General features: G+C 41.7%; 1 protein-coding gene across 1 annotated transcript in view; it reads left to right on the top strand.

The window, feature by feature from the left end:
• The window catches only part of CTNNA2 (catenin alpha 2), a 452,176-nt gene that overhangs the window by 27,661 nt on the left and 400,052 nt on the right, over window positions 1–24,463 (top strand). The window contains exon 3 of the mRNA XM_061466251.1: window positions 23,797–23,984. Within this exon, the coding sequence (XP_061322235.1) occupies window positions 23,797–23,984 (188 nt within the window). The remainder of the gene's footprint in view (window positions 1–23,796; window positions 23,985–24,463) is intronic.

The following is a 24,463-nucleotide window of genomic DNA, read 5'->3' on the forward strand; positions in this document are numbered from 1 at the left end:
GAAAGTTCATTTTCTCCTTCTACCATTATTGTATTTTAAATGTCAAGTCGACCAAAGAAAATTGCCTTGAAATCCAAGATTTACATATTGAATGGAAAAAGTGCAAGATCATAATTTTTTGATAGCTACATCCTAAGCAGCATCTAACCATTGAAGTAATATAATCAATCTTTGCACAAGGGCTCTTACTTCAGCTGACTAACATTGTATTGTTTTTACATTAAGCTATTTGTAGTCAGGCAAAACTATAAGGTGAAGTATGCTTGATTGTAAATTCACAATAACTGGCCATAGTGGTCTTTGCACTAGTTTAACTCAATTAATTTGTGAATAAGAGTATTTATTTGAGCCAAGTGAAAATCCAGTACGGTTATGGTCTGCTACCATAGCAGGATCAGGAGCTGCACATCATAGACTCTCATTCATGATGAGCCACTTGGCTTATAAGATCCCTGTTGAGGCTGCAGAGTGCAAAGGAGAAGTGCCTATGGAAGAGGAGATTCTCCATCAGCAGCAATTTTCAGGCAGCCAATCTTTCTAGTACAGATCTGGCCTCAAATGTAATTTTATAAGAATATACAAAATATACAGTATTGGTTTACCTTAGGCTTGAATATCTCTCATCCCTTCTTTTTCAAGAACACCTGGTGACACCTCCAAAATGTCATACATTAGCAATAAAGACACGTTTTGATTTTGGTCACAGGCTGAACACGTGATTCTGTCATCCTTGTGGTTAATTCCCAGAAATAAAAATGTATAGAATTTCCCTTGATGAATAAGTCTTAGTCAAACTAATGTTCAGTGATGAGTAGTGATTCAACAGCAAAACTGCTTATTGTTAGCTCCTTCCAGAATGTACCTAGGTTAATCTATATATTGAGTTATTTAAATGTAATTTTCATTATATTTACAAGGGAATGTTTTCTGTAGCAACTCAGAACTGTGTGCTTCATAAAAAAAAAGAAAATTAGAGTTCTTTTTAGTTCCTTCCTTGATAATGATGTTCATATAGAATAATGGAATAGTTACGTTTGGAAAGGACCTTAAGATCATTTGGTTCCAACCCCCCTGCCATGGGCAGGGACACCTCACACTAAACCATGGCACCCAAGGCTCTGTCCAACCTGGACTTGAACACTGCCAGGGATGGAGCATTCACAACTTCCTTGGGCAACCCATTCCAGTGCCTCACCACCCTAATAGGAAAGAATTTCCTCCTTATATCCAATCTAAACTTCCCCTGTTTAGGTTTGAACCCGTTACCCCTTGTCCTATCACTACAGTCCCTACTGAAGAGTCCCTCCCCAGCATCCCTATAGGCCCCCTTCAGATACTGGAAGGCTGCTCTGAGGTCTCCACGCAGCCTTCTCTTCTCCATGCTGAACAGCCCCAACTTTCTCAGCCTGTCTTCATACAGGAGGTGCTTAGAATAGCAAAAATGAGAAAATACCTATAAACAATGCAGGAGATGCATTCATATTTAAATGCAACTCAAATATGGGTAAAAAAAAAATCGGTAAATTCGTAATATTTCATTGCATCCAAGATAAAAATACTCAAGCAATACCCAACCCAAGTAAAGATATGTTCCTAGAAACAGTCAGTTTACTTAGCCTAACATTCAATCTCTCAAGTGGCAGACTGGAAGAATTTATATGTTTAGTTTGACTGCAGATTGTTATTTTAATCTTTTTCTGTACTTTCACTGTGGAGCTTTACAAACATTTTCACTCATAGATATTAATCTTAATATTTCTATTACCAGTCTCTAGAGGCTTCTAGGTTATAGTACAGATCATATTTTTACAAGCTGTTACACATTCCCTACGATAACTGACTGGAACTTTCCACATTGTACATTCAGGAGTATTTATTGATTTTTTTTTTAATATTTTTTTTTATTTTGTGAGTCAATCCTTTCATTTTCCTAGTTGTGCAAATTTCTACTCGCTCACTGCATTGCTCTTAAGATGAACCAATTAAACAGCATCCTCAAAGACTATGTTAAGAGACATTCCACACATCTAGTAGCGTGCTCTTCTGTTCTCGCGCAGTAGTTAGAAGCAGCGACAAGTTGTGTTACAAAACAGTTCTTTCTGCAACAGTTACATTGGAGAATTCTGGCATTTTTGAAAGGCTTTTCCTTCCATAATTAAAGAAAACAGAGTGAAGAGATGCTTGTCAGGAAGCTAACTGGAGAAAAGCTCTACTTTTGAATAAATTCTTAGCAGTCATAGCCTACTGAGATAATAGGTGTAAAAATGTAATATGAAATTATCCGGATACCATCATTGTTACGTAACTTATTGTGAAAAATAAAGCTGGAATGCAGATACTTTCATCTTAATGCATTTATTTTTTAGTAAAAAGCTTATTTTGTGTGCCTTTGCTTCTGCCAGAATCAGTTGAAACCAACTTAATGTCACTTTCTGTGTTTCAGACATAACAACTTCTCTTTGGCACCTGCTGTTCTGTTCTGCCAACTGCCACTTACTGCTGGGAATATATATATATATATATGTATATGTATGTATCTCAATCAGATCCTTTCTGTCTCTAAGACTTCTATTGGCTGTCACCGCTGGTTGGGTTATTTCCCCTCAAATTTGTAATTTTGTTGTTCTTCACATGGTTAAGTGTAATCCAAAGTTATTGTTGCAGTGTTACTCTTCAGATGATGGTGATAGTAGTAAAGGTAAGAGACAGTGCGTTAGGAAGGACTATTTTATTTGCAGCAGGAGGGGAAAGCGGTCCTTTCTCTTTGGGGAAAACCACAAACCTAAATTCAGTTATCAGGTAGGCAGACAAATGCCTGTGATTAGAAAGGTTTGGGTACCATATGCAGCAGGCTAATTAGATGTATTACCCATGTTCTTGTTGAAACAATGAGAAAATTGTTGATGTCTACTCAACTGGATCTATCTGTAGAATGTGTGGGACAGAAGTAGCTGCTAGTTCTGTGTGGGAGAATGTTGCTGCTCTCCCTTATTCTGACAAAAAAATGAAGATCAGCAGAAGGAGTACAGAGATAATTTTTATTCTTGGCAAATTCTGGGTGGCAGCCAGATGATGGTGATGGCAACCTCTGGAGTATAGGTACAAGTACACATGCAGGGGGAAATAACTCCATGCTTCTAGTTTGTCAAAAGGTGGTTTCTGGAAAGGTTCTCTTTTGCCATGTCTGGAATTTTGTCTCTGAATAGGCTATTTGAATTAACAAGTTTGTATTGCCATGGCAGGTCCTCAGTGGTGAGTTTCTGAAACAAAATTAAACAAGTTAGTGTGCCAGCATAGCCCAGTACCATTTTAATACACGGATTGTGCTCTACTGAAAAGTAGTACCCACCCCTACCCTCCCAAATGATGTGCTGGTTGTCTAGATGTGCTGTGTTGGAGGATGTGGTGGTTTTCTGGTGGCAGGTACACAATTATATATGGTGACCATCAAAAGACAGCTTTGAATCTTGTATTAGTTGAATAGTAATCTTTGAAAGCTCAGTTACTTGCTATTAAAAGCAAACCAGAAGAAACAAAGCAACCTTTCAACACTCATACAATTTGCTTGCAATTGTATTCTTTTATTTTTTTAGGATAGCTTTCTTTCCTGTATTGCTGTGCAAAAAGTACACCATAGAGAGGAGGTGTCAAAGGAATAGATCTTGACTGTAGATAAAATACGGGCTTTGCCTTTTAAGCCTCTCTACTGTGTATAGGAGGTAGGTGGACTATGAAGCAGGTCAGAAACCAGCTGGACTTCAGGACTTCAGGAATAGTTCTATGCAGCCTGGTCTCTAGGTCAAGACATCCCTGTTTATCGCATGGGTTGGAGTAGATGACCTTTGAAGGTCCATTTCAACTCAAACTGTTCTATGATTCTAGTGGTCAAAGATTGACAGCCACCAGTTGCCCGGGCATTCTACAAGGCTTGGTGTCAAGCTGGTATTGTTAAACAGTTTGTCATTGTTTTGGGCAATGGGAGTGAAATATGCCCTCAGTAAATTTCTAGACAATGCCAATCTGGGAGGAAGATTGATAGGCTCAAAAGCTGGGGCTGCCATGAGGAATATCTTAACAGGCTGAAGAAATGGGCTGACAGAAGCTTTATGAAGCTCAGCAAAAGTCAATGTGAAGTCCTGTGGTGGGATGGAATAGTCTGATATGACATGAGCTGAGGACAGGTTGCATGGGCACTACTCTGCAAAAAAAGGACAGGAGTCCTAGTGAACAACAAATCCAAAACGTGAGACTGGAGATCAATACTGCAGGAAAAAAGGCTAGAGTCCTATGGAATTGTTTTGGTGGGTTTAGCATAAGCATAAACAAAGGGTCAAGATAAGTGATTGCTCCCTTCTAACCAGTAACTGTAAGACCGTATCTGTAGTACTGAGTCCTCACAAGTAAAGACCTTGCTGTACTGGAATACATCCTTATCTTACGTCGAAGTTGGCCCTGCTTTGGTGAGGGGCTGGGCTAGAGACCTCCAGAGGTCCCTCCCAGCCCAAATTAACTTTTGATCATATAACACCACAATTTTTGAATTTTAAGTTGGCAAAGGAGATCTCTTACAGTGTGTGAAATGTGCGAAATAAACAGCCTAAAAATAGTACCAGTCAGGGAATACTATCTTCTGTCTCCGAGTGAGAATTTGTAGGTGCTCTCTCTCTATATATATATATATAATCTCTGCAGTGTTTTCTTAGCTGTTGTCAGTGGAAGCATGACAGCAGCTGGAAGGTAGAGGTGTGACTATTGATGCTGTTGTGCTATTCTTTCAAGGCTGCGTTTCCGATTACTTCAGAAATGAAACAACTGGTAAACTAAAATGGAAAGACTGAAACGGTTATTTTCTTCTGTTTGTGTACTTGCACCTATTCTGTAGGTTTCCATCATTAAGAAATGGGTGAAAAGTGCCAGCATCTGAAAATTCATGGCCAGCAATGTTATTTTGTTCACATTAAGTAATTCAAGTTGCTCTTTCTCCAGTCTGGATAGCTGAGTGTGCACTGTGGTGCTTGACTAAGGGTTAAAAATAGTGGGGAAAGAAAATGAAGTCTAATAGTCTGGTCTCATCTGTCTCAGATCATACCATTTCATAGAGGTATGATTTCATTTAAATAAATTAGGTTTGGATATCCTTTGGATAATGATTGACGTGGTTAATAATACTGGCTTTAACCTGTCCATGTTTTGCCTTGAAGAATTTTGTACTGTGGTTTTGGGGGAAAAAAAGAGTTTCTTCATTTTCCTGGTAGTCATTTTAAAGAATTTTCTTCATTTTGCCCAGTTGTTTGTTATTTAAAAGGAAAAAAAAAAAAAAAGACTTGAAGAATAAGTTAATTTCATTATTCTTCATAGTATTGGAACTAGAAGTCCCAGAAAATTAAGTAATATCCATTTGGGGTGGATTTTGATTTAATCTGTTGTATAAATAGAGTGGAAGCTTGTTTGCTCCCATTTTCTGCTGTACTTTATGGGAAAGGTTTTCATTTAGAAAGATATATTACTTGTTACAGAGGAACTAGAATGCTAACTCGCTGCATATGTCTGAAGTATTTTATTTCCTTCACTTCCAGCACTTTACATTAACTGAAAGGGAAACTCCTGGGAATCTTTAGGTTTTTAGTGATGTATAAGACCGTTGTAAGTGCTGTTAGGGAGACTTCATGAACAATAAGATTACCTTAGGGGAGCCACTCTTTGAGGCTCCATCAATAGGTGAAGGGAGGGCACTGTCAGGAATGCCAGCTTCGCTTCTTGAGCTAGTGGAAGCCTGGGGAGATCAGCCTGCTTATGAGAAACATAAAAGTAGTGCTGCCTTTCTTCATAGTTGCCTTCTATCTTAGTTTTAGCATCCAGTTAAGGATTATGCAAATTCTCTTATGTTATTTCCCTTAATACAATTTCCTAGGCACTGGGGTGTGTGTGGGGGTGGTATCCTCATCAAATCAGAGGATGGATTGTGTTGGAAAAGACCTTAAAGCTCATCCAGTTCAAAGCCCCTCCATGGCAGGGACACCTTCCACTAGAGCAAGTTGCTCTAAGTCCTGTCCAGCCTGGCCTTGAACACTGCCAGGGATGGGGCAGCCACAGCTTCTCTGGGCACCCTGTGCCAGCGCCTCAGCACCCTCACAGGGAAGAGCTTCTACCTAAGAGCTCATCTCAGTCTCCCCTCTGGCAGGTTAAAGCCATTCCCCTTGGACTGTCCCTTATAAAAAGTTTGCTTCAACACAAATATGTATTAAGGTAAGAAATAAAAGATTTCTTTCCTCTCAACATAAATAACTCCAGAAGTACTTGGAAAAAGCTGCGGAACTGTACCAAGGCAATTGCCACTTCTCTTATGACTTTCTCTCCCCCCCCCCAAATACAACTATTGCCTGCTTTTTGTTGAGCTCCTTTGAGAACTAAATATTAAATAATGCTGCCTTTAAGATTGACAGATCTTTAAACCAAAAAAAAAATAAAATTGTCAAGCAAACGAGACATAAAATATCAACTAAGAATTTCACTCTATAAAGTTTGTGCTGTTTATAGTGACAAGCCTGCAGATCCAGTAACAACAGCACAAAGTACAATAATCCCAGGGATTTCACAAATGGAGTGTTTTACTATTACTCTAGTGTGGTGTGCCCTCATGTGGTTAAAGGAAATAACTTAGTTGACTAAGTCGAGCACCCTTTGTGTCAGTTATCTATCCTACTGAAGAGCTGGGAGAAATAAAGACTATTGGCTAAAGAGGAGATAGTTTGATGCAAAATAGGGTTTTGGTATTATTTTTGTTGTACAGCTTTCAAATTGTTTGGTACTTAAAGTTGAGTACAAATGCGCTTGTGTTTGGTTGTGATTCAATAACAAGATGTATGCATTTTGCTTGTCTTGGGGTTTGAGGTTTTGAGGATCCATTTTCCAGTACTTAAGAGAAGGTGGCTTCATTTCTGCTTGGTTAACAGTGATAACTGGTTAATACTGATAAGTATGGAAATGGAAACTTGTTTGTTGAGTCTTTTCCTGTATAATATATAATACCTATAGTCTCGTGATACCATTTAAGTGCCACGACACTTAATTTTGTCATGAAAATACATAGGTAGCTACTCTACATATCTCACACCGTGCGTGTTATGTGTTTGTAAGCTTGGCTATTAGTTCCGTATTCAGTTTTGAAAGGAATTAAAGAGGTTATATTTTATTTCTCGTAATTGATGTAGATTGCTAGCAGCTTTCCTTGAGGCCTTTGTATCCTTACAGTAAATTTATCCATTCTCATAGGATAATGACTCTTCTTCTGCTTGTGATAGTAGTGGAAGAAAGCTTTGGCCCAAATTAAAAGTTTATAAAATTGGAGAAAACCAGGAAATTGCGCTTATGGCATCAGTGACATTTACTGTTTTAATGAACAAGGAAAACAACAGATGTCAGCAGGGGCTTTGCACTGCAACTTATTAACTGTGAGAAGTTGAATCAAGTTATTGAATGCAAAAAAATTACTTAATCCTCAGTTACTGCACAGTTGTTACTGAGACCATTGGGCCCATCTCTGAAAGTTAACATTTCTATCAGCTTTGAGGTCATTCTTGCTTAATGTGTATTTACTGATTATCAGGTAGATTTTAGCTTGCTGACTGTTTCTAGCTGCGGTAAGAGAAGCCTTAATGCTCAAGGGATGGTTTTGGATTGTAGCCTATTAACAACTGCTGTGTTATATGGAGATGTGTTTTTGGACCTAAATAACTTGCCTTTACTGGCTTCAATAGTTTAAGTTCCCACATAGGTAGGTACATGATGTTGTCCCAATAGGACAATGGTAAACAGAAGGAGTGTGGTCACAAGATCACAAGCAAGGAGGACTGGTGTCCCCAAGTGTTGCTCCAATTAAAATTCAATCTATGCTACATAAAAGCCATAAGCATCCTTGATGTAGAGCTTTAAAAGACTCAAAGCTATGGAGGTGCCAAGTCTTTTTAGGCACCTAGCTTCTGGAGTGTAATTCATAAACCAAAATTATATGATTAGGTTCCCTGTTCAACACATGGAGAAGAGAAATGCTTAGGAGTGAGATTAGGAAGATGGTAAGTGGGAGAGATGTCAAAGAAAGTAGACTTTTTGAAATGCCATCTCTTTCTGGAACTTATATTCTTAACTCTGAGCCTGCAGTGGGGAGCTTATGTCATACAGTGATTAACAGCAAGTTTGCTTGGAGTTAGTCTAAAGTGGTAAAAGAAAGTTAGTCTTCAGGGTGAAAGAATGGCTTATAATTCTCTTCAAACCCAACCACGCTAGTGTTGCAGCCCACCTTCTTATATAATATTCTAGATGTTAATATATTCACCCATTAAGGAAGAAAACTTGGTTCACTTCTCAGCTGAAGGCACCTCAAACCCATGTTTCTTACCCTCCCAAGATGCTGCAACCACCAGTTCATAGCCTGGTCCCTAAACTACATAAAGTAGTCATCCTGCTAAAATTATGCCATTATGTGGGGGAAAATTCTTGTTTATCTGTCCATCTGTCCTGGGTTCAGCAGTAGCAGTCATGTTTTTTCCTTTGTGTTAGCTGGTGCAGTGCTGTGTTTTGACTTCTAGTTTTGAGAACAGCGTTGGTGAAGCCGATGTTTTCGGTTGTTGCTAAGTGATGTTTACCCTGACCAAGGACTCTGTGAGGCTCATGCTCTGCCAGGGAGGAGGGGAAGCTGTGAGGAAGCAGAGACGGGGCGCCTGACCCGGGCTAGCCGGGGAGGTATTCCATACCACAGCACGTCATGCCCGGGGTGGGGGGTAACTGGGAGTTACCCGGAAGGACAGGAGCCTCCGGGTGGAACTCGTCTTCTTGGCCGGTGGTATCGTATTCTCTTCCCTTGTTATTTTCCCTTATCATTGTTTTAGCTGATAGTAGCGGTGGTGATTTGTTGCTGGACTGTTCTTGTCTCAACCCGTAGGAGTTGCACTCTCTCGATCCTCCTCCCCGTTCCTCCGGGAGCGGGGAAGGGGAGAGCCCCGGTGCAGGGAGGGGGGGGGGAGACGAACACGGACCTTGATTGTTGTCAGCTTGGCACCACTCACTGGGAGTGAGTGAACAAGTTACCTGACTGGGTTTAAACCACGACAGTTCTTTTTGGCGCCCAACGTGGGGCACGAGGGGTTGAGATAAGAACAGATCTGACTGGATTGAGAGTCACTCGTCACAATGCTGATTTATTGGCTCTCCAGGTTTTTCCTCTTGATCTCACAGTTTCAGTATACCATATCTTACGTCCATCCGGTATTGGCTGTATTAGTGTTTTTCAAGTGTGGGGCTTGGGCTAAGGTTTTTATCCCATTGTACTTTATGGTAATGACTTGTAATACAATAGAATCATTGATCATGAAACTGATCTGGTTTATGTTCCCAGTGTGGTCACCACCTTTATACTTTGGGAGGTATATGATGGAGGTGCTTAGCAATTACACATCTTTTTTCTCCTTCTCAGGTGCTCAACCTGTGAAGGAGACATCCTTTTACCCTCCTAGTCGTCCCCCCAGACCATTTACATTTGAGAGTTTCGAATTTTTTAAATGGCCTTTTAATGCTCTTGAGACTTGTTTGCTGATGGTGATGGGAATCACCATGCTAACACGCATACAGAGTGTGTTTTGCCCACTACTGATTTCAAGAGTTAAGCAGATTCAGGTTTGGGTCTTGTCTGGGGTCAAACGACGATGTAGGAGGACCGAGAGATTTTCCCAGAGGCTGGACAGCCATGAGTGGCAGGGTGTGTGGGATAGTATGGGCAAGTATCTAGGTCAGTGGGCCCCCCCAGTATTTTGGAATTTCACTACCGAACAACTGCAAAATCCAGAAGAATTAGTAAAACACTTAAATGAGGTGTGTGGTCATTCTGGCCATACCAGAGATGGACAAATCACGGCAACGTGCTGGGGCTTGGCCTATGCTTACAGGGCCTTGTTCAACACTATCCAGCACCTTCAAAAGGAAAAGAATGTTGGCGGATTTGAGGGCAAAGCGACAGTCGCTACTCAAACTTTGGCTGCAATGAACTGCGCAGCTACCCCAGTGGCAAGTACAGCAGCTGCTCAAACTTCAACTGCAACAGACAGCGCGGTTACCCCAGCTCCAAGCACGGTAGCTACACCACCCCCAGCAACAAGTACAGTCGCTACTCAAACCACAGTGATAATCACTGCAGCCAAACCAGAGGACCAATTCGTACCAATATCGGTTGCCCCTGTACGCAAGAGAACAAGCAAGAAGGAGGCAAAAAGGGTGAAGCGAGATGAAGAACCAATGAATTCACCACCCGGTCCAGAATCTGATCAGGAGTCATCCTCACATGACGAAGAAGAAGAAGAAGAGGTAACTTCTCGACCCCGGACCTCAACCGAGCTGCGGAATATGCGAAAAGATTTTACCCGTCAACCAGGGGAGCACATCATCACCTGGTTACTCCGATGCTGGGACAATGGGGCCGATGGTCACGAACTAGAAGGTACAGAAGCCAAGCAGCTGGGATCACTTGCTAGAGAAGGGGGAATTGACAAAGCAATTGCAAGAGAGAAAAAGTCCCTCAGCCTTTGGAGGAGGCTCTTGGCAGCTGTGAAAGAAAGGTTTCCGTACAAGGACGATGTTACGAGTCGTTCGGCCAAGTGGACTACTATAGACAAAGGCATCCAGTCTCTGAGGGAATCGGCCATCGTAGAGATGATCTATCACATCAAGCCGAATAACGGGGATACACCTATAGATCCAGATGAAGTTGAATGTACACGACCCATGTGGCGAAAACTTACACGGAATGCACCGTCATCATATGCCCATTCATTGGCAACAGTGACCTGGAATGACATAGTACCACTAACAGTGGATGAAATGGTTCATAAACTCCGAGAGTTCGAAGACAATCTCACTCCTTCCATCATCTCAGCTGTGAAAAAACTGTCCCAGGACCTCGACAAATTGAGGGACGATGTATCTGATTTATCCAGCTCCTCACGTGTACCAACACGCGTCTCAGCTATTAACAAAAGACGTCCTATTGTTCAAGAGAGGAGATACAGAAGGTATACGCCACGGGGTACCCTATGGTTTTACCTGCTGGATCACGGAGAAGACATGACAAAGTGGGATGGAAAACCTACTTCAGCTTTGGAGGAACGGGTGAGTGAACTGAAGAGGGGAGCAAGGGCCAAGACTGATCGTCCCATGAGAGCTACAGCTTCAGTTTCTGGTGAGCAGTTTCCCAGATGGAGTGGAAGAGCTGATTTTACTCCAGCTCCTGTGATAACGAAGAATAATCCCTTTCAACACGACTTAAGTGTCCAATGCTGTGACGACCATTAGAGGGGCCCTGCCTCCAGCCAGGTGGAGGTAGGGGACAATCGGATTTACTGGACTGTGTGGATCAGATGGCCTGGCACATCAGTCCCACAGAAGTATAAGGCTCTAGTAGATACCGGTGCACAGTGTACCCTGATGCCATCAAGCTGTCAAGGGGTGGAACCCATCTATATTTCTGGAGTAACAGGAGGATCCCAAGAGTTGACTGTGCTGGAGGCTGAAATCAGCCTGACTGGGAGGGAGTGGCAAAAGCACCCTATTGTGACTGGTCCAGAGGCTCCATGCATCCTCGGCATAGACTACCTCAAGAGAGGGTACTTCAAAGACCCAAAAGGGTACCGGTGGGCTTTTGGTATTGCTGCTTTGGAGACTGAGGAAATTGAGCAGCTGTCCACCTTGCCTGGTCTCTCAGAAGATCCCTCTGCTGTGGGGTTGCTGAAAGTTGAAGAACAACAAGTGCCAATTGCGACCACAACAGTGCACCGGCGGCAATATCGCACCAACCGAGACTCCCTGATTCCCATCCATCAGCTGATCCGTAGACTGGAGAGTCAGGGGGTGATCAGCAGGACCCGCTCACCCTTCAATAGCCCCATATGGCCAGTGCGAAAGTCTAATGGAGAATGGAGACTAACAGTAGACTATCGTGGCCTGAATGAAGTCACACCACCATTGAGTGCTGCCGTACCGGACATGCTAGAACTTCAGTATGAGCTAGAGTCAAAAGCAGCCAAGTGGTATGCCACGATTGATATTGCCAATGCATTTTTCTCCATTCCTTTGGCAGCAGAGTGCAGGCCACAGTTTGCTTTTACTTGGAGGGGTGTCCAGTTCACTTGGAACCGACTGCCCCAGGGGTGGAAACACAGCCCTACCATTTGCCATGGACTGATCCAGACTGCACTGGAACAGGGGCAAGCTCCAGAACACCTGCAATACATTGATGACATTATTGTGTGGGGCGATACAGCGGAAGAAGTCTTTGAGAAAGGGAGGAAAATAATCCAAATCCTGCTGAAAGCCGGTTTTGCCATAAAACGGAGTAAGGTCAAGGGACCTGCACAGGAGATACAATTTTTGGGAATAAAATGGCAAGATGGACGTAGACAGATCCCCACAGATGTGATCAACAAGATAACAGCAATGTCTCCACCAACTAATAAGAAAGAAACGCAAGCTTTCTTGGGTGCAGTGGGGTTCTGGAGAATGCACATCCCAAATTACAGTTCGATTGTAAGCCCTCTCTATCATGTGACCCGGAAGAAGAATGATTTTAAATGGGGCCCTGAGCAGCAACAAGCCTTTGAGCAAATTAAACGCGAAATAGTTCATGCAGTAGCCCTTGGACCAGTCCGAACCGGACCAGATGTAAAAAATGTGCTGTACACTGCAGCTGGGGGGAACGGTCCTACCTGGAGCCTCTGGCAGAAAGCTCCAGGGGAGACTCGAGGTCGACCCCTCGGCTTTTGGAGTCGGGGATACAAAGGATCTGAGGCCAGCTATACCCCAACTGAGAAAGAGATACTGGCAGCCTATGAAGGGGTTCGAGCTGCTTCGGAAGTGATTGGCACTGAAGCACAGCTCCTCCTGGCACCCCGGCTGCCCGTGCTGGGCTGGATGTTCAAAGGCAGGGTCTCCTCTACACATCATGCAACTGATGCTACATGGAGTAAATGGGCTGCACTAATTACACAACGAACTCGAATAGGAAATCCCAGTCGTCCAGGCATTCTAGAAGTCATCATGGACTGGCCAGAGGGCAAAGATTTCGGAATGTCACCAGAGGAGGAGGTGGTGCGTGCTGAAGAGGCCCCACCATATAATAAACTGTCAGAAAGTGAAAAGCAGTATGCCTTGTTTACTGATGGCTCTTGCCGTATTGTGGGAAAGCATCGGAGATGGAAGGCAGCTGTATGGAGTCCTGGACGACAAGTTGCAGAAACTGCTGAAGGAGAGGGTGAATCGAGTCAATTTGCCGAGGTGAAAGCCATCCAGCTGGCCCTGGACATTGCTGAACGAGAAAAGTGGCCAGTACTTTATCTCTATACTGACTCATGGATGGTGGCAAATGCCCTGTGGGGGTGGTTGAAGCAATGGAAGCAGAGCAACTGGCAACGCAGAGGTAAACCCATCTGGGCTGCTGCACTGTGGAAAGATATTGCTGCCCGGGTGCAGAACCTGGTGGTGAAGGTACGTCATGTAGATGCCCATGTACCCAAGAGTCGGGCCACTGAGGAACACCAGAACAACCAACAAGTGGATAAAGCGGCTAAGATTGAAGTGGCTCAGATGGACTTAGATTGGCAACATAAAGGTGAATTATTTTTGGCCCGGTGGGCCCATGACACTTCAGGCCATCAAGGCAGAGATGCAACATATAGATGGGCCCGTGACCGAGGGGTGGACTTAACAATGGACACTATTGCCCAGGTTATTCATGAGTGTGAAACATGTGCTGCAATTAAACAAGCCAAGCGGTTAAAGCCTCTTTGGTATGGAGGACGATGGTTGAAGTATAAATATGGGGAGGCCTGGCAGATTGACTATATCACACTGCCACCAACCCGCCAAGGCAAGCGCCATGTGCTTACCATGGTGGAAGCAACCACCGGGTGGCTGGAAACATACGCTGTGCCCCATGCCACTGCCCGGAACACCATCCTGGGCCTTGAGAAACAGATTTTGTGGCGACACGGCACCCCAGAGAGAATTGAGTCAGACAATGGGACTCATTTCCGGAATAACCTTATAGATATTTGGGCCAAAGAGCATGGCATTGAGTGGGTATATCACATCCCCTACCATGCACCAGCCTCTGGGAAAATTGAACGGTACAATGGGCTGTTAAAAACTACACTGAGAGCGATGGGTGGGGGAACTTTCAAGCATTGGGATACACATTTACCAAAGGCCACCTGGTTGGTCAACACCAGAGGATCTGCCAACAGGGCCGGCCCAGCCCAGTCAGAACTTTTACATATTGTAGAGGGGGACAAAGTTCCCGTGGTGCATATGAAGAATTTGCTGGGGAAGACAGTCTGGGTTATTCCTGCTTCAGGTAAAGGCAAACCCACTCGTGGGATTGCTTTTGCTCAGGGACCTGGATATACTTGGTGGGTAATGCGGGAAGATGGGGAAGTCCGATGTATACCTCAAGGGGATTTGATTTTAGGGGAAAACAGCCAGTGAACTCAATTGTATGCTGTTGCTTGCTGTGTAATGCTTTTATAGCCCATCAACTAGATGTCTCCAGGTCACCAGCGACTGGCCCTGACTTCCCTCCAGCCATCATCCCAACAGAGAATGAACTTGGAACATCATGGACCGAATGGACTCGGCAGCATTATAGGGATTGGTCCATGCACTAAGAAAATGATTTTTTTTCCTCTTGGTCTGTATGTATATGGATGTATATATGTGGGAGAGCGATGGTGTATTGAAAATGTGGGATCTGAGCACGACGTGAATGGTATGGAATAAGGGGTGGATAATGTCCTGGGTTCAGCAGTAGCAGTCATGTTTTTTTTTTCTTTGTGTTAGCTGGTGCAGTGCTGTGTTTTGACTTCTAGTTTTGAGAACAGCGTTGGTGAAGCCGATGTTTTCGGTTGTTGCTAAGTGATGTTTACCCTGACCAAGGACTCTGTGAGGCTCATGCTCTGCCAGGGAGGAGGGGAAGCTGTGAGGAAGCAGAGACGGGGCGCCTGACCCGGGCTAGCCGGGGAGGTATTCCATACCACAGCACGTCATGCCCGGGGTGGGGGGTAACTGGGAGTTACCCGGAAGGACAGGAGCTTCCGGGTGGAACTCGTCTTCTTGGCCGGTGGTATCGTATTCTCTTCCCTTGTTATTTTCCCTTATCATTGTTTTAGCTGATAGTAGCGGTGGTGATTTGTTGCTGGACTGTTCTTGTCTCAACCCGTAGGAGTTGCACTCTCTCGATCCTCCTCCCCGTTCCTCCGGGAGCGGGGAAGGGGAGAGCCCCGGTGCAGGGAGGGGGGGGGAGACGAACACGGACCTTGATTGTTGTCAGCTTGGCACCACTCACTGGGAGTGAGTGAACAAGTTACCTGACTGGGTTTAAACCACGACACCATCTTAGGATAGTCATCAGCTTTCTTACCCATAATAAGGAAATAGATGACAGAAAATACGTGGTTAGCACTAAACATGAACTTTTGAAAAGGTACAGCCTGGCTTGCTTGGTGTAACCTAAAAACCTGAAACAGTGGAAGTCTGTGGATTTCGTAATTTCTTTGGCAGTTGTCCTTTGGGAGCAAGCCCTTTTGTGCAGTTAAAATACAGTGAATTAGAAACAGAGAGGAACATCTTAAAATTTGACTTCAGTATTTCACTAGACTTAAAAGCATTGATCAGATTTTTAGGAGCCAGATTAAGCCAGTGGTTCTGTTGAAGAATATTTTCTTGGTGTGATAGTAAGCCATTGTGTAATTGCTTCAACTAAACACTTCCTTGACTTTTCCTAGCTTGGCAAAAGCTGGCATTATTGAAATTCCTAACAAGATGCTAGAAACCTGTATTCTGAAAGGGTAATGTTTAGTTCCTAGAGGTTTTGCAATCCTAACAACGCAGAGCCAGAGAGCGTATCCTGTAATTAATGTTGCTGTTGGACTGCCAGTTCCATGAGATGGACTTGGTCCTGGTGGCGTTACCAGTTGATCAGTGTCCCCACTACAGTGTGACACCTGCCATAACTGGCACTAGTTGGTGTTTATCTTGCCAGGCTTTGCGTGGAGGTTGGATGAGCTGCAGCAATTGAACAACTGCTTCTTTAGGGCTTTTCCTGGGGTTACAGTTGAGGCGAGTTGTCTGAGTGGTGTGAGGAACCTCAAATCATGTATGTGAGCAACTGAATCCATAGGAAACTTGAGGAAAAATCTATTTTTCATTATTAATATAATCTGTGTTTCATATCTACCAGGTAACTCCTTGTATGTGGAATGATAAGCTGGAATTTATACTGGCCTTCTAAATAGCATCACAGTAGTTTAGGGTCAATTAACAGTAGAATTTTGTCACAAAAGAAGAATTAAAAAATGTTTGCCCCTAAATTAGTACAAATCAGAGGCAAAATATACTAAGGGAGATATTTTATTAGCTGAACTTCTATTGGTTCTTGTTTTAAAAATGGGTGAGTCAGTGAAAGCATATTGCAGAACTGTATGCGTGTTGTATAAATATAAGTTTTCAGGAAGATGAATGTGATGTTGGGCTTTTTATTGTTATTCTTCTTTTTGGGAGCAGAACAAGTAGTAGAAAACTCCAGAGAATTAAAACTTGCTGAAGAACTTTAAAATACTGGGTAACTTTAAAAGCACCTTATATAATATTCATTGACATTGGCTGGGATGGAAACCTCTTCCCGCAGTGTGAACACTGATAAGAAGAATATAAATTAACAGTAACAGTGTTGCTATCTCTAAATTACATCCTAAAGGTACATCATGTAGACAGAATAGAAATATGCAAATGTGTTCAGGATTTTGTATTTGGCAGCAGGAATGTGAATCAGAGCAGTTAGCTGTCCTCAAGTTAGATTGGATTAAAATATACTGGCTGTAATCAGTGTTGCCTGAGTTGTCTATGTATTTTGCATCCAAAAGGCAGCTGTGTCACTGGCACTTTTTAGCATCCTAGCTAAGAATTCATACATTAGAGAGAATAGTCTGCTTATTTATCAGCTCTTCTGTCAAGCAGCTGTTTGCAAACACTGAAGTGAGGTGGAAAGGGAATGCAAGCAGACTGGGATAAAACATTCAGTGTTTTAAATGAAAGTTCTATTTGTCAATGAAACTTTATATATCTACATAGAATAGGAAAAGAATCTCAGATTTATGAATTGGGTAGACAGCTGGTGCTAATTGTGCAGAGATAATTCCAAGAGTTAATGATTTAAGCTGTTATGATTTATGGGCTAAGGAGTGGCAAGTAAGTTGATAGAGAACTTGAAGAATGATTATTATCAAAAACGGAGTTATATTAAGGACTGAATTGTGCTCTGCAGAACATCTGTGTTCACATTTATATCGGTATTATAAGGAAGAAAGACCCTTTTTTCACTAGTAGTGCTGGAGAATAACCACAAATATAGAAAAAAAACCCACCAAAATTAGCTGTTTCTTTTTTGTACGTGAATGAAGAAGTAGTTGTTGAAAGTATTTTCTACTGTATTTTGATCAATACTATCTTGTAGCAGTAACACTTCATGTGTTCATAAAGTAAGTTTGTGGTGTGCAGTTGGGAATATATAATGCAAAGTCTCATGTGTTTTTGCTCTGGCTCTGGGTGGTCAGAGTGAAGAAGGTCACGAACACAGTGTTCAGGTCTGCTCTCTACTTCATTGTGAGCACGGGATTGAATCTGATTTTCCTACAGCCGTGCCAGTGCTTTAGCCCGTAACGCAATCTGTTTCTCTCCCAAAGTATTTTGCAAAGCCTCTGTTTCATCCTGCAGCCAAAGGAAATAAGACAAAGAAAACCCAACAGTGAGTTTGGAAGTGAAGTTCTTGTTTTCCAGATGGTTGTAGGAATTTTCTTTCTTTGTTGAAACAAACTTCTTGTGGGAAGTGGAAGATTTTGAGAAACAATGCTTAAGGGGATTCCATTAGTATAAGCCATGAGGCAACAGGATAGTGCATTCAAGTGGAAGGGTAACCTTACATCTAGAAGCAAAAAGGCTCTTACACTAAAATGTCAGGGCTGTCTTTCTTTCAGGTCATTGACCGTTTCCAGCAGCTTAGTGATATATGAGCATATGAGAAGAGAGGAATAACTTGTAGCTGTTCACATTCAAGAAATGCCACTGGGAAGAACAAGTAATATTTATTTGAAAATTCCAGGGACATAGGAGAGAACAGTGATTTTATTTTTGCAAATAATTAATGGTCTTTCAGAGAAACCCTTTTACATTGATGTCGCCTATCAAATCAAAGTAGTTGTGCAAATGGTTTTCATATTGCACGTGTTTGCATAGCCGTGTTGGTTTACCTGCTTTAGTTTATTAGAAACAAGCAAACACGTAAATGCTGTTCACACTCTGAAAAAAACTCCAGCAGCATCTGTCATTGATATTGATATTGACTGTAGAGTCTCACAATGGTTTGGGTTGGAAGGGACCTTAAAGCTCATCCAGTTCCAACCCCTGCCACAGGCAGGGACACTTTCCACACTCTAGCTTTCCTGCACCCCCTTTAGGCACTGGAGCTGCTCTCAGGTCTCCCTTTCAGGAGCCTTCTCTTCTCCAGGCTGACTCAGCCCAGCTCTCTCAGCCTGGCTCCAGAGCAGAGCTGCTCCAGCCCTCGCAGCATCTCCATGGCCTCCTCTGGCCTCACTCCAACAGATCCACATCCCTCTCATGCTAGGATCCCAGGGTTGGGTGGAGTACTCCAGGTGGCACTTTTGATGCAGCCCAGGATCTGTTTGGCGTTCTGGGTTGCAAGCACACATTGCCAGTTCATATATAGTATTTCATCCACCAGTATCCTCAAGTTCTTCTCCTCAGGGCTGCTCTTAACCTTTTTGTCACCCAGTCTGTACTGGAAGAATAATTACAAGGTGTCAGTCCTAGGTGCATGACAAACCGCAAGGCTTAGTAGAATAATAAGAAAACGCCCATCAATGTTCTTCTCAAAAATTGACAAGTATATTTTATCATTTCGTTGTTGAAAATCTTGCAATTCAAGCAGATACCAAGGAAAGAGAAGGGGGGAACTATTACAGTTCTTAATCTTTTGGTCCATGCATTTCAGAATTCCGTAGAGGAGAGCTTAATTCACAGGGCCAGGAATGCCCTATTACGAGCTGTAGCTGCTGACTAGGGATTCACTGGATGAGTGTGTGATCCAGCTCTATCCCCTTTTGCTTTTGGCATCCCTGCCTGCACATGACCTCTGCAATAGGGAAATCCATGCTAATGGAGTTTTCTGTTTTTAGCAAAGACATCCTCGCCTTTCTTTTGTGCTGCTGAAGCTGTGTAAGGAAGACTTAATTCAGGATGGAACTGAGCTATTAATTAGTGAAGTTCTGTTTTTCCGACAAAGATTCATGATAGAACTGTGTGAAGCTTCTTTAATAAAATAAGAGAGCAAGGATCCCTAGTGTGATCACAAAGCCAGGATCATTCTAGGGTTACCAAGTGAGCTTATGGTAATTATCAAATGATATATTTGATAATTGTACAGAATTTGGGGTGAGGTCTACATTAATTAGTAACAGAAGCTGATAGAGACATCCTTTCCTTTGTACCAGCGGAGGTGAAATAAGATACTTAAATAAACCAGGTAGCTTTAAAGCCCTGCCAGAAGACTGAGCTGTGTTCTTCTCTTTTTTTCATACCTTATTTTATTTAACTTTATCTTTTTTAATAATAAAGTCTTCTGGGTAGACACTTCTGAAGAACTCAAGGACAGTATTAATAAGGTTATTATACTTTTTATCATGCAATTCATATTAAGTTATAGGCTGATATTGCTTTTTAAAAGAGGATAACTAATATCTCTTTCTAGTGTAAGAAGTCTTCCCCATTCCTCTCTCCCAGTGTGGCTGACATGTCTGAATGGTGCTTCTAATTTGGGAAGAAACTGCTTACTTAGCTGTTCATGCTGATAATTTAATGTAGTTTAAAAGAAGCTGACACAGGGTGGGCGAAATTGCAAGACTCCAGGTTTTTTATGAGTGTTTTTTCCTTCCTGTAATGGCTGTGTATTGTACAGAACCCAACCTGTTAGTGCAAAGGCTGGAATCCAGAACTGTGAAGTGAATATCCTAACGCCGCATTAAGCATGATTCGTTTTTGTTGTATGAGTCTTCTGTCTCTTGCTGCATGATGGTCCAAATGTTGTTTAGAGAAAAGAAAACCCCACCATTCTAGTTAGCGTGCAGTTCATTGATTACAATACTTCCTGGGAAACTGGAGATCTTTGCATCAGGAGGGTTCAAATGTCTACTTTCCTTTGCTGTTTTTATTAGGCCATTATATTAAAGTTACATTATATTTTAGGGGACCTTGAATAAAATCTGTTTAGAAATGACAATCACTGTGTTCATGAAATCATTAAATGTTCAAGGCCAGATTGGGTCGGGCTTGGAGCAAACTGGTTTAGCGGAAGGTGTCCCTGGCCATGGCAGGGATTGGAACTAGATGAGCTTTAAAGTCCTTTCCAACCCAAACCCTTCGATGATTCCGTGATTGTACTTGTAGAAATGACTGCATGAGTTTTCCCTTATAGGCATAGCAGTAACAACTACAATAGGGATTTCTGTCTCGGGGTACAAGATAAAGAATTTTCTTCATGTTCTTTGGAAAACGTTTAAGTTTTGAAAGACTCTGTTCCCCCTTCGCATCTGCTCTCGATGCTTTACTATCCATGTCACTTCAGCAGGCAGAGACATTCTCATTCACTCAGAATTTGTACTGCAAATGCAGTTTCTGGCATTTGAAGCTTTTTTAGGCTTTTTGTTATTTTCATAAGCTCACGTTACCTCATTTTGATATACCAATGACTTTGAAACTGTATGTTGGGAATAGTCCACGTTGGGTGGAATCTCTTCTGTTTGCGTTTACTCCTATATTGCAGTTACTGACAGTACAAATTATTATTATGTGGCAGAGGTCTCAGTTTATACTTTTGTTAATTTAGCTGAAGTATGCATATTGTTAAGTTGGGCTTCAGTGTGTCCTTTTTTGTAAGGAAGCAAACCTCAAGTGCTTGCTTCTAGAGCTGGGAATGAGACTGTCTCTGCAAAGGATACATAGTATTATTTTGAACAAATTAGTTTGGGACCCTGACTCAGCAAAATAATTAGTTTAATGTATTACATTCACTTAAGTGGATGTAATATTGAGTAATTTTCAAGCAGATTAAAATGTGTTGAATAGAGAAATGAAGGTAAATCATAGGTAAGAGACGTGATGTGTGCAAGGTCAGAAACGAGTGGTGTCATGGTTTAAGCTGGGGCTAGTGTAGATGTTTTATCTCTATTCATCTAGAGACGTGCAGGACATGCCTATGCTCATCATGTAGAATGATGACTTCTACATGTAATTAATTCTGCATTCATCTGCAGGCCATGTTATAGTAGGAGATGCTATGATATTCATGCTGAGAATGATATTGCTTTTCCTTTTCTTTGTGTCTTCTATTCAGAAATAGTTTTTCATTAATCTACATCAGCCTTTTCTTTGGTCTTAGGTGTATTTTTTTGCCTAAGAAATTTGTTTTTGTGGAAAAAATTCAGATCTGTCTTATCTGGCTTTCAAAAATTTAAGTTTTTTTAAATAGTAACATGAAAAATCTAACTGATCCTGTTAGTGTTTTTTCTAACCTTGAGTGCAAGAGAAAAGAAAATTGTCTGGTCACCAGTTAGGTTAATTATTGAAGTAGATTCTGTCAACTAAATCGGGAACTGCACAGTCTTCATTTGCTTTTAAATCTGTTGCAAATATTTAGACTCATAGAATCATAGAATAGTTTGGGTTGGAAAGGACCCTAAAGCTCATCCAGTTCCAACCCCCCTGCCATGGCCAGGACACCTTGCACTAGACCATGTCACCCAAGGCTCCCTCCAACCTGGCCTTGAACCCTGTTAGGGATGGAGTATTCATCACTTTTTGGGCAACCTGTTCCAGTGTCTCACCACCTTCGCAGTAAAGAACTTGTTCCTTTTATCTAACCTGAACTTTCCCTGTTTCAGTTTAAACCCATCACCCCTTGTCCTATCACTACAGTCCCTGTAGAAACAAAAAAGCAGGCTAATAGGCTTTCATACAAGCTAGAATGAGTGTCCTCAATATGGCCTAAATATTGTGCTAAACTCAGATTACAGATCTAAATTAAAAATAGCTTCATACTGGAAAAAAATCAAGAGTAGTAACCGACATAGCGGTAATGGGCATTCATTCATTTTCTTATTCAATTTAAATGTATGTAAAACTCATTTCAGAGTCCAGTTAGACTCAAGATTTGTCCTCCATTTGTTTGTAAACGATCTTAACTTTGTGTGCCAGGTCACCTCTTTAACATCGGAGTGCTGTGATTTAGATGGTGAGATGTTGCTGTTTATGGATTTCATGTTTGTAGAGCTCCCTAGTTCAAAATTCATCAGCCTTTGCTTCAGATTTACAAACCTTTGAGATACATTGGCAAATGGTGTCTGGCACCATTTGTGATCTACTTGTACGCTCTTGCTAGCGTGTCTTTTATATGAGTGTGTGATTGAGTTTGAGCTTTTGACGCTCTGGAAACTTTTTAATGTGTTTTTTTTCACCCAATATAGCCATGCTTATAGTGTTTTCAAGCAGTGACAATCCTTTTTGGTTGGATTCCCCCCCCCTTCTTTCATAGTCTGTAGCTTTTAGATGTGATTTGAAGAAAAAACCTAGCTCAAAGAGCATGACTAAAGGCTCTTTGGTCACAACTGTACCAAATACCTTGTACTTCTTGTGATAGGGATGACAGTGAATTTTACACTTTGTTTTGAAGTCTTTTGCTTTGTAGTGCACTGCCTTTATTGCAAAGGGTTTTATTTTCTTACAGTAAGTGTCTGGCTTAACACACTGATATGTCATTTTAACTGCCCTAGTATGTCTCCTAGTTAGGGAGATTTGTACCCCTGAGCATTATGGATCCATTGCTATTTTTCATGCATTTAACATTTGATGATAGCCAGTTTGGTATTTCTGTTTTACAGGATGTCAGTCTTTTACTGCAGGAGTGGTACAGGATTCTTTTAGTCCAGCGAAAAGCTGTATTGTTAAGCTTTGTTCTTAAAGTTTCTGATCTGTTTATCAATAACTCAATAAGGAATTCCTTCATGAGATTCTCCAAACATGGAAGCAGATGTTCTTCCTTTTTGAATACTGGGATCCTTTCACTATCTGCTATTGTTTTATGCTGATATATGTAAATATACTGTAGCAATACTAAACTGAATAGTTTTAACCTGTGTATTTCTTGCATCAGGAGCTATTCATTACTTAATGCCTGGAACATAGCCACGATGGTTTGTCACCGCTTGTTGCACCTGACAGTACTTATCTTAGGAGATGATTGCTTTTTGAATGATTTCTGACCTGTATTGTTACATTTTCATTTTATCAACTCATTCTGTCTCTAAAAAATGAAAACCAGTGACAAAACTGATGCTTTAGCACCAATGCCCTTCCATACCTATTTCTTATCTTTTTCTCCTTCACTGCTTGACTGTGATTTCCTTAGCCCAGAATAAACAGAGGTTGAAAGGAAAAACCTTTTTTGATGTCTGCGCTGCCATGCTTTGGATTTTCGGCTTAAAATTTTCTTCATTCAATACATGTGACCATGGCATCATTTCAAGAGTGAAGGAGATAGTGGAGGTATTGAATGAAGTGGCCATCTATTGTGCTATTAATAACTGAAGAATCCTTCAAACTGACAAACACTTGTTTTTCTTCCCCGAAGGTAACAACACTTGTTAACACAAGCAATAAAGGACCATCTGGCAAAAAGAAAGGGCGCTCTAAGAAGGCTCACGTGTTGGCTGCTTCGGTGGAACAGGCCACTCAAAACTTCTTGGAAAAAGGCGATCAAATCGCTAAAGAGAGCCAGGATCTCAAGGAGGAATTGGTTGCTGCCGTAGAGGATGTACGCAAACAAGGTATGTGGAACCAAACGCTTAATGGGATAACTGCTTCAGTTGATGCTTTCCGAGATTTCTTCCAAAATAAGTGTGTGATTGACTGACAATGTAACTAAAACTATGTCCTGTGGTACAGTATATCTGTAATAAGCATATAAATATTAAAATAGCTATACCTTCATGAATGGCAATGAGTATAAAGAATGTTCTGACTTTGGGGAAAATAATGAGTTTGGGTAGTTTTTCCTGTTATCTGTCACCAAATAGTGAACTCAAACATTACTTAGCAGCTGTGCTGCCAAGTGCTGAAGCTTGGTGTTTCATTTTCAACTTGCTTTTTATTCGGCAGTATATTAAACTGATGTGATTTTTTTTTTTCACTGGGTTAAATTTGAGCAGTGGTTTAAAGTTTCAGGAGGCAAACGTAGCATTAGGATTATGGTGTATGTATTTCTGGACAATCTATCAACAAAATGGTACATCGGTATAGGTTTTGG

This window comes from Pezoporus flaviventris, unplaced genomic scaffold, assembly GCF_033815535.1.
Source record: "Pezoporus flaviventris isolate CSIRO_AGI_PZ_B2104156 unplaced genomic scaffold, CSIRO_AGI_Pfla_v1 ptg000002l, whole genome shotgun sequence".
NCBI classification, from domain to species: domain Eukaryota; kingdom Metazoa; phylum Chordata; class Aves; order Psittaciformes; family Psittacidae; genus Pezoporus; species Pezoporus flaviventris.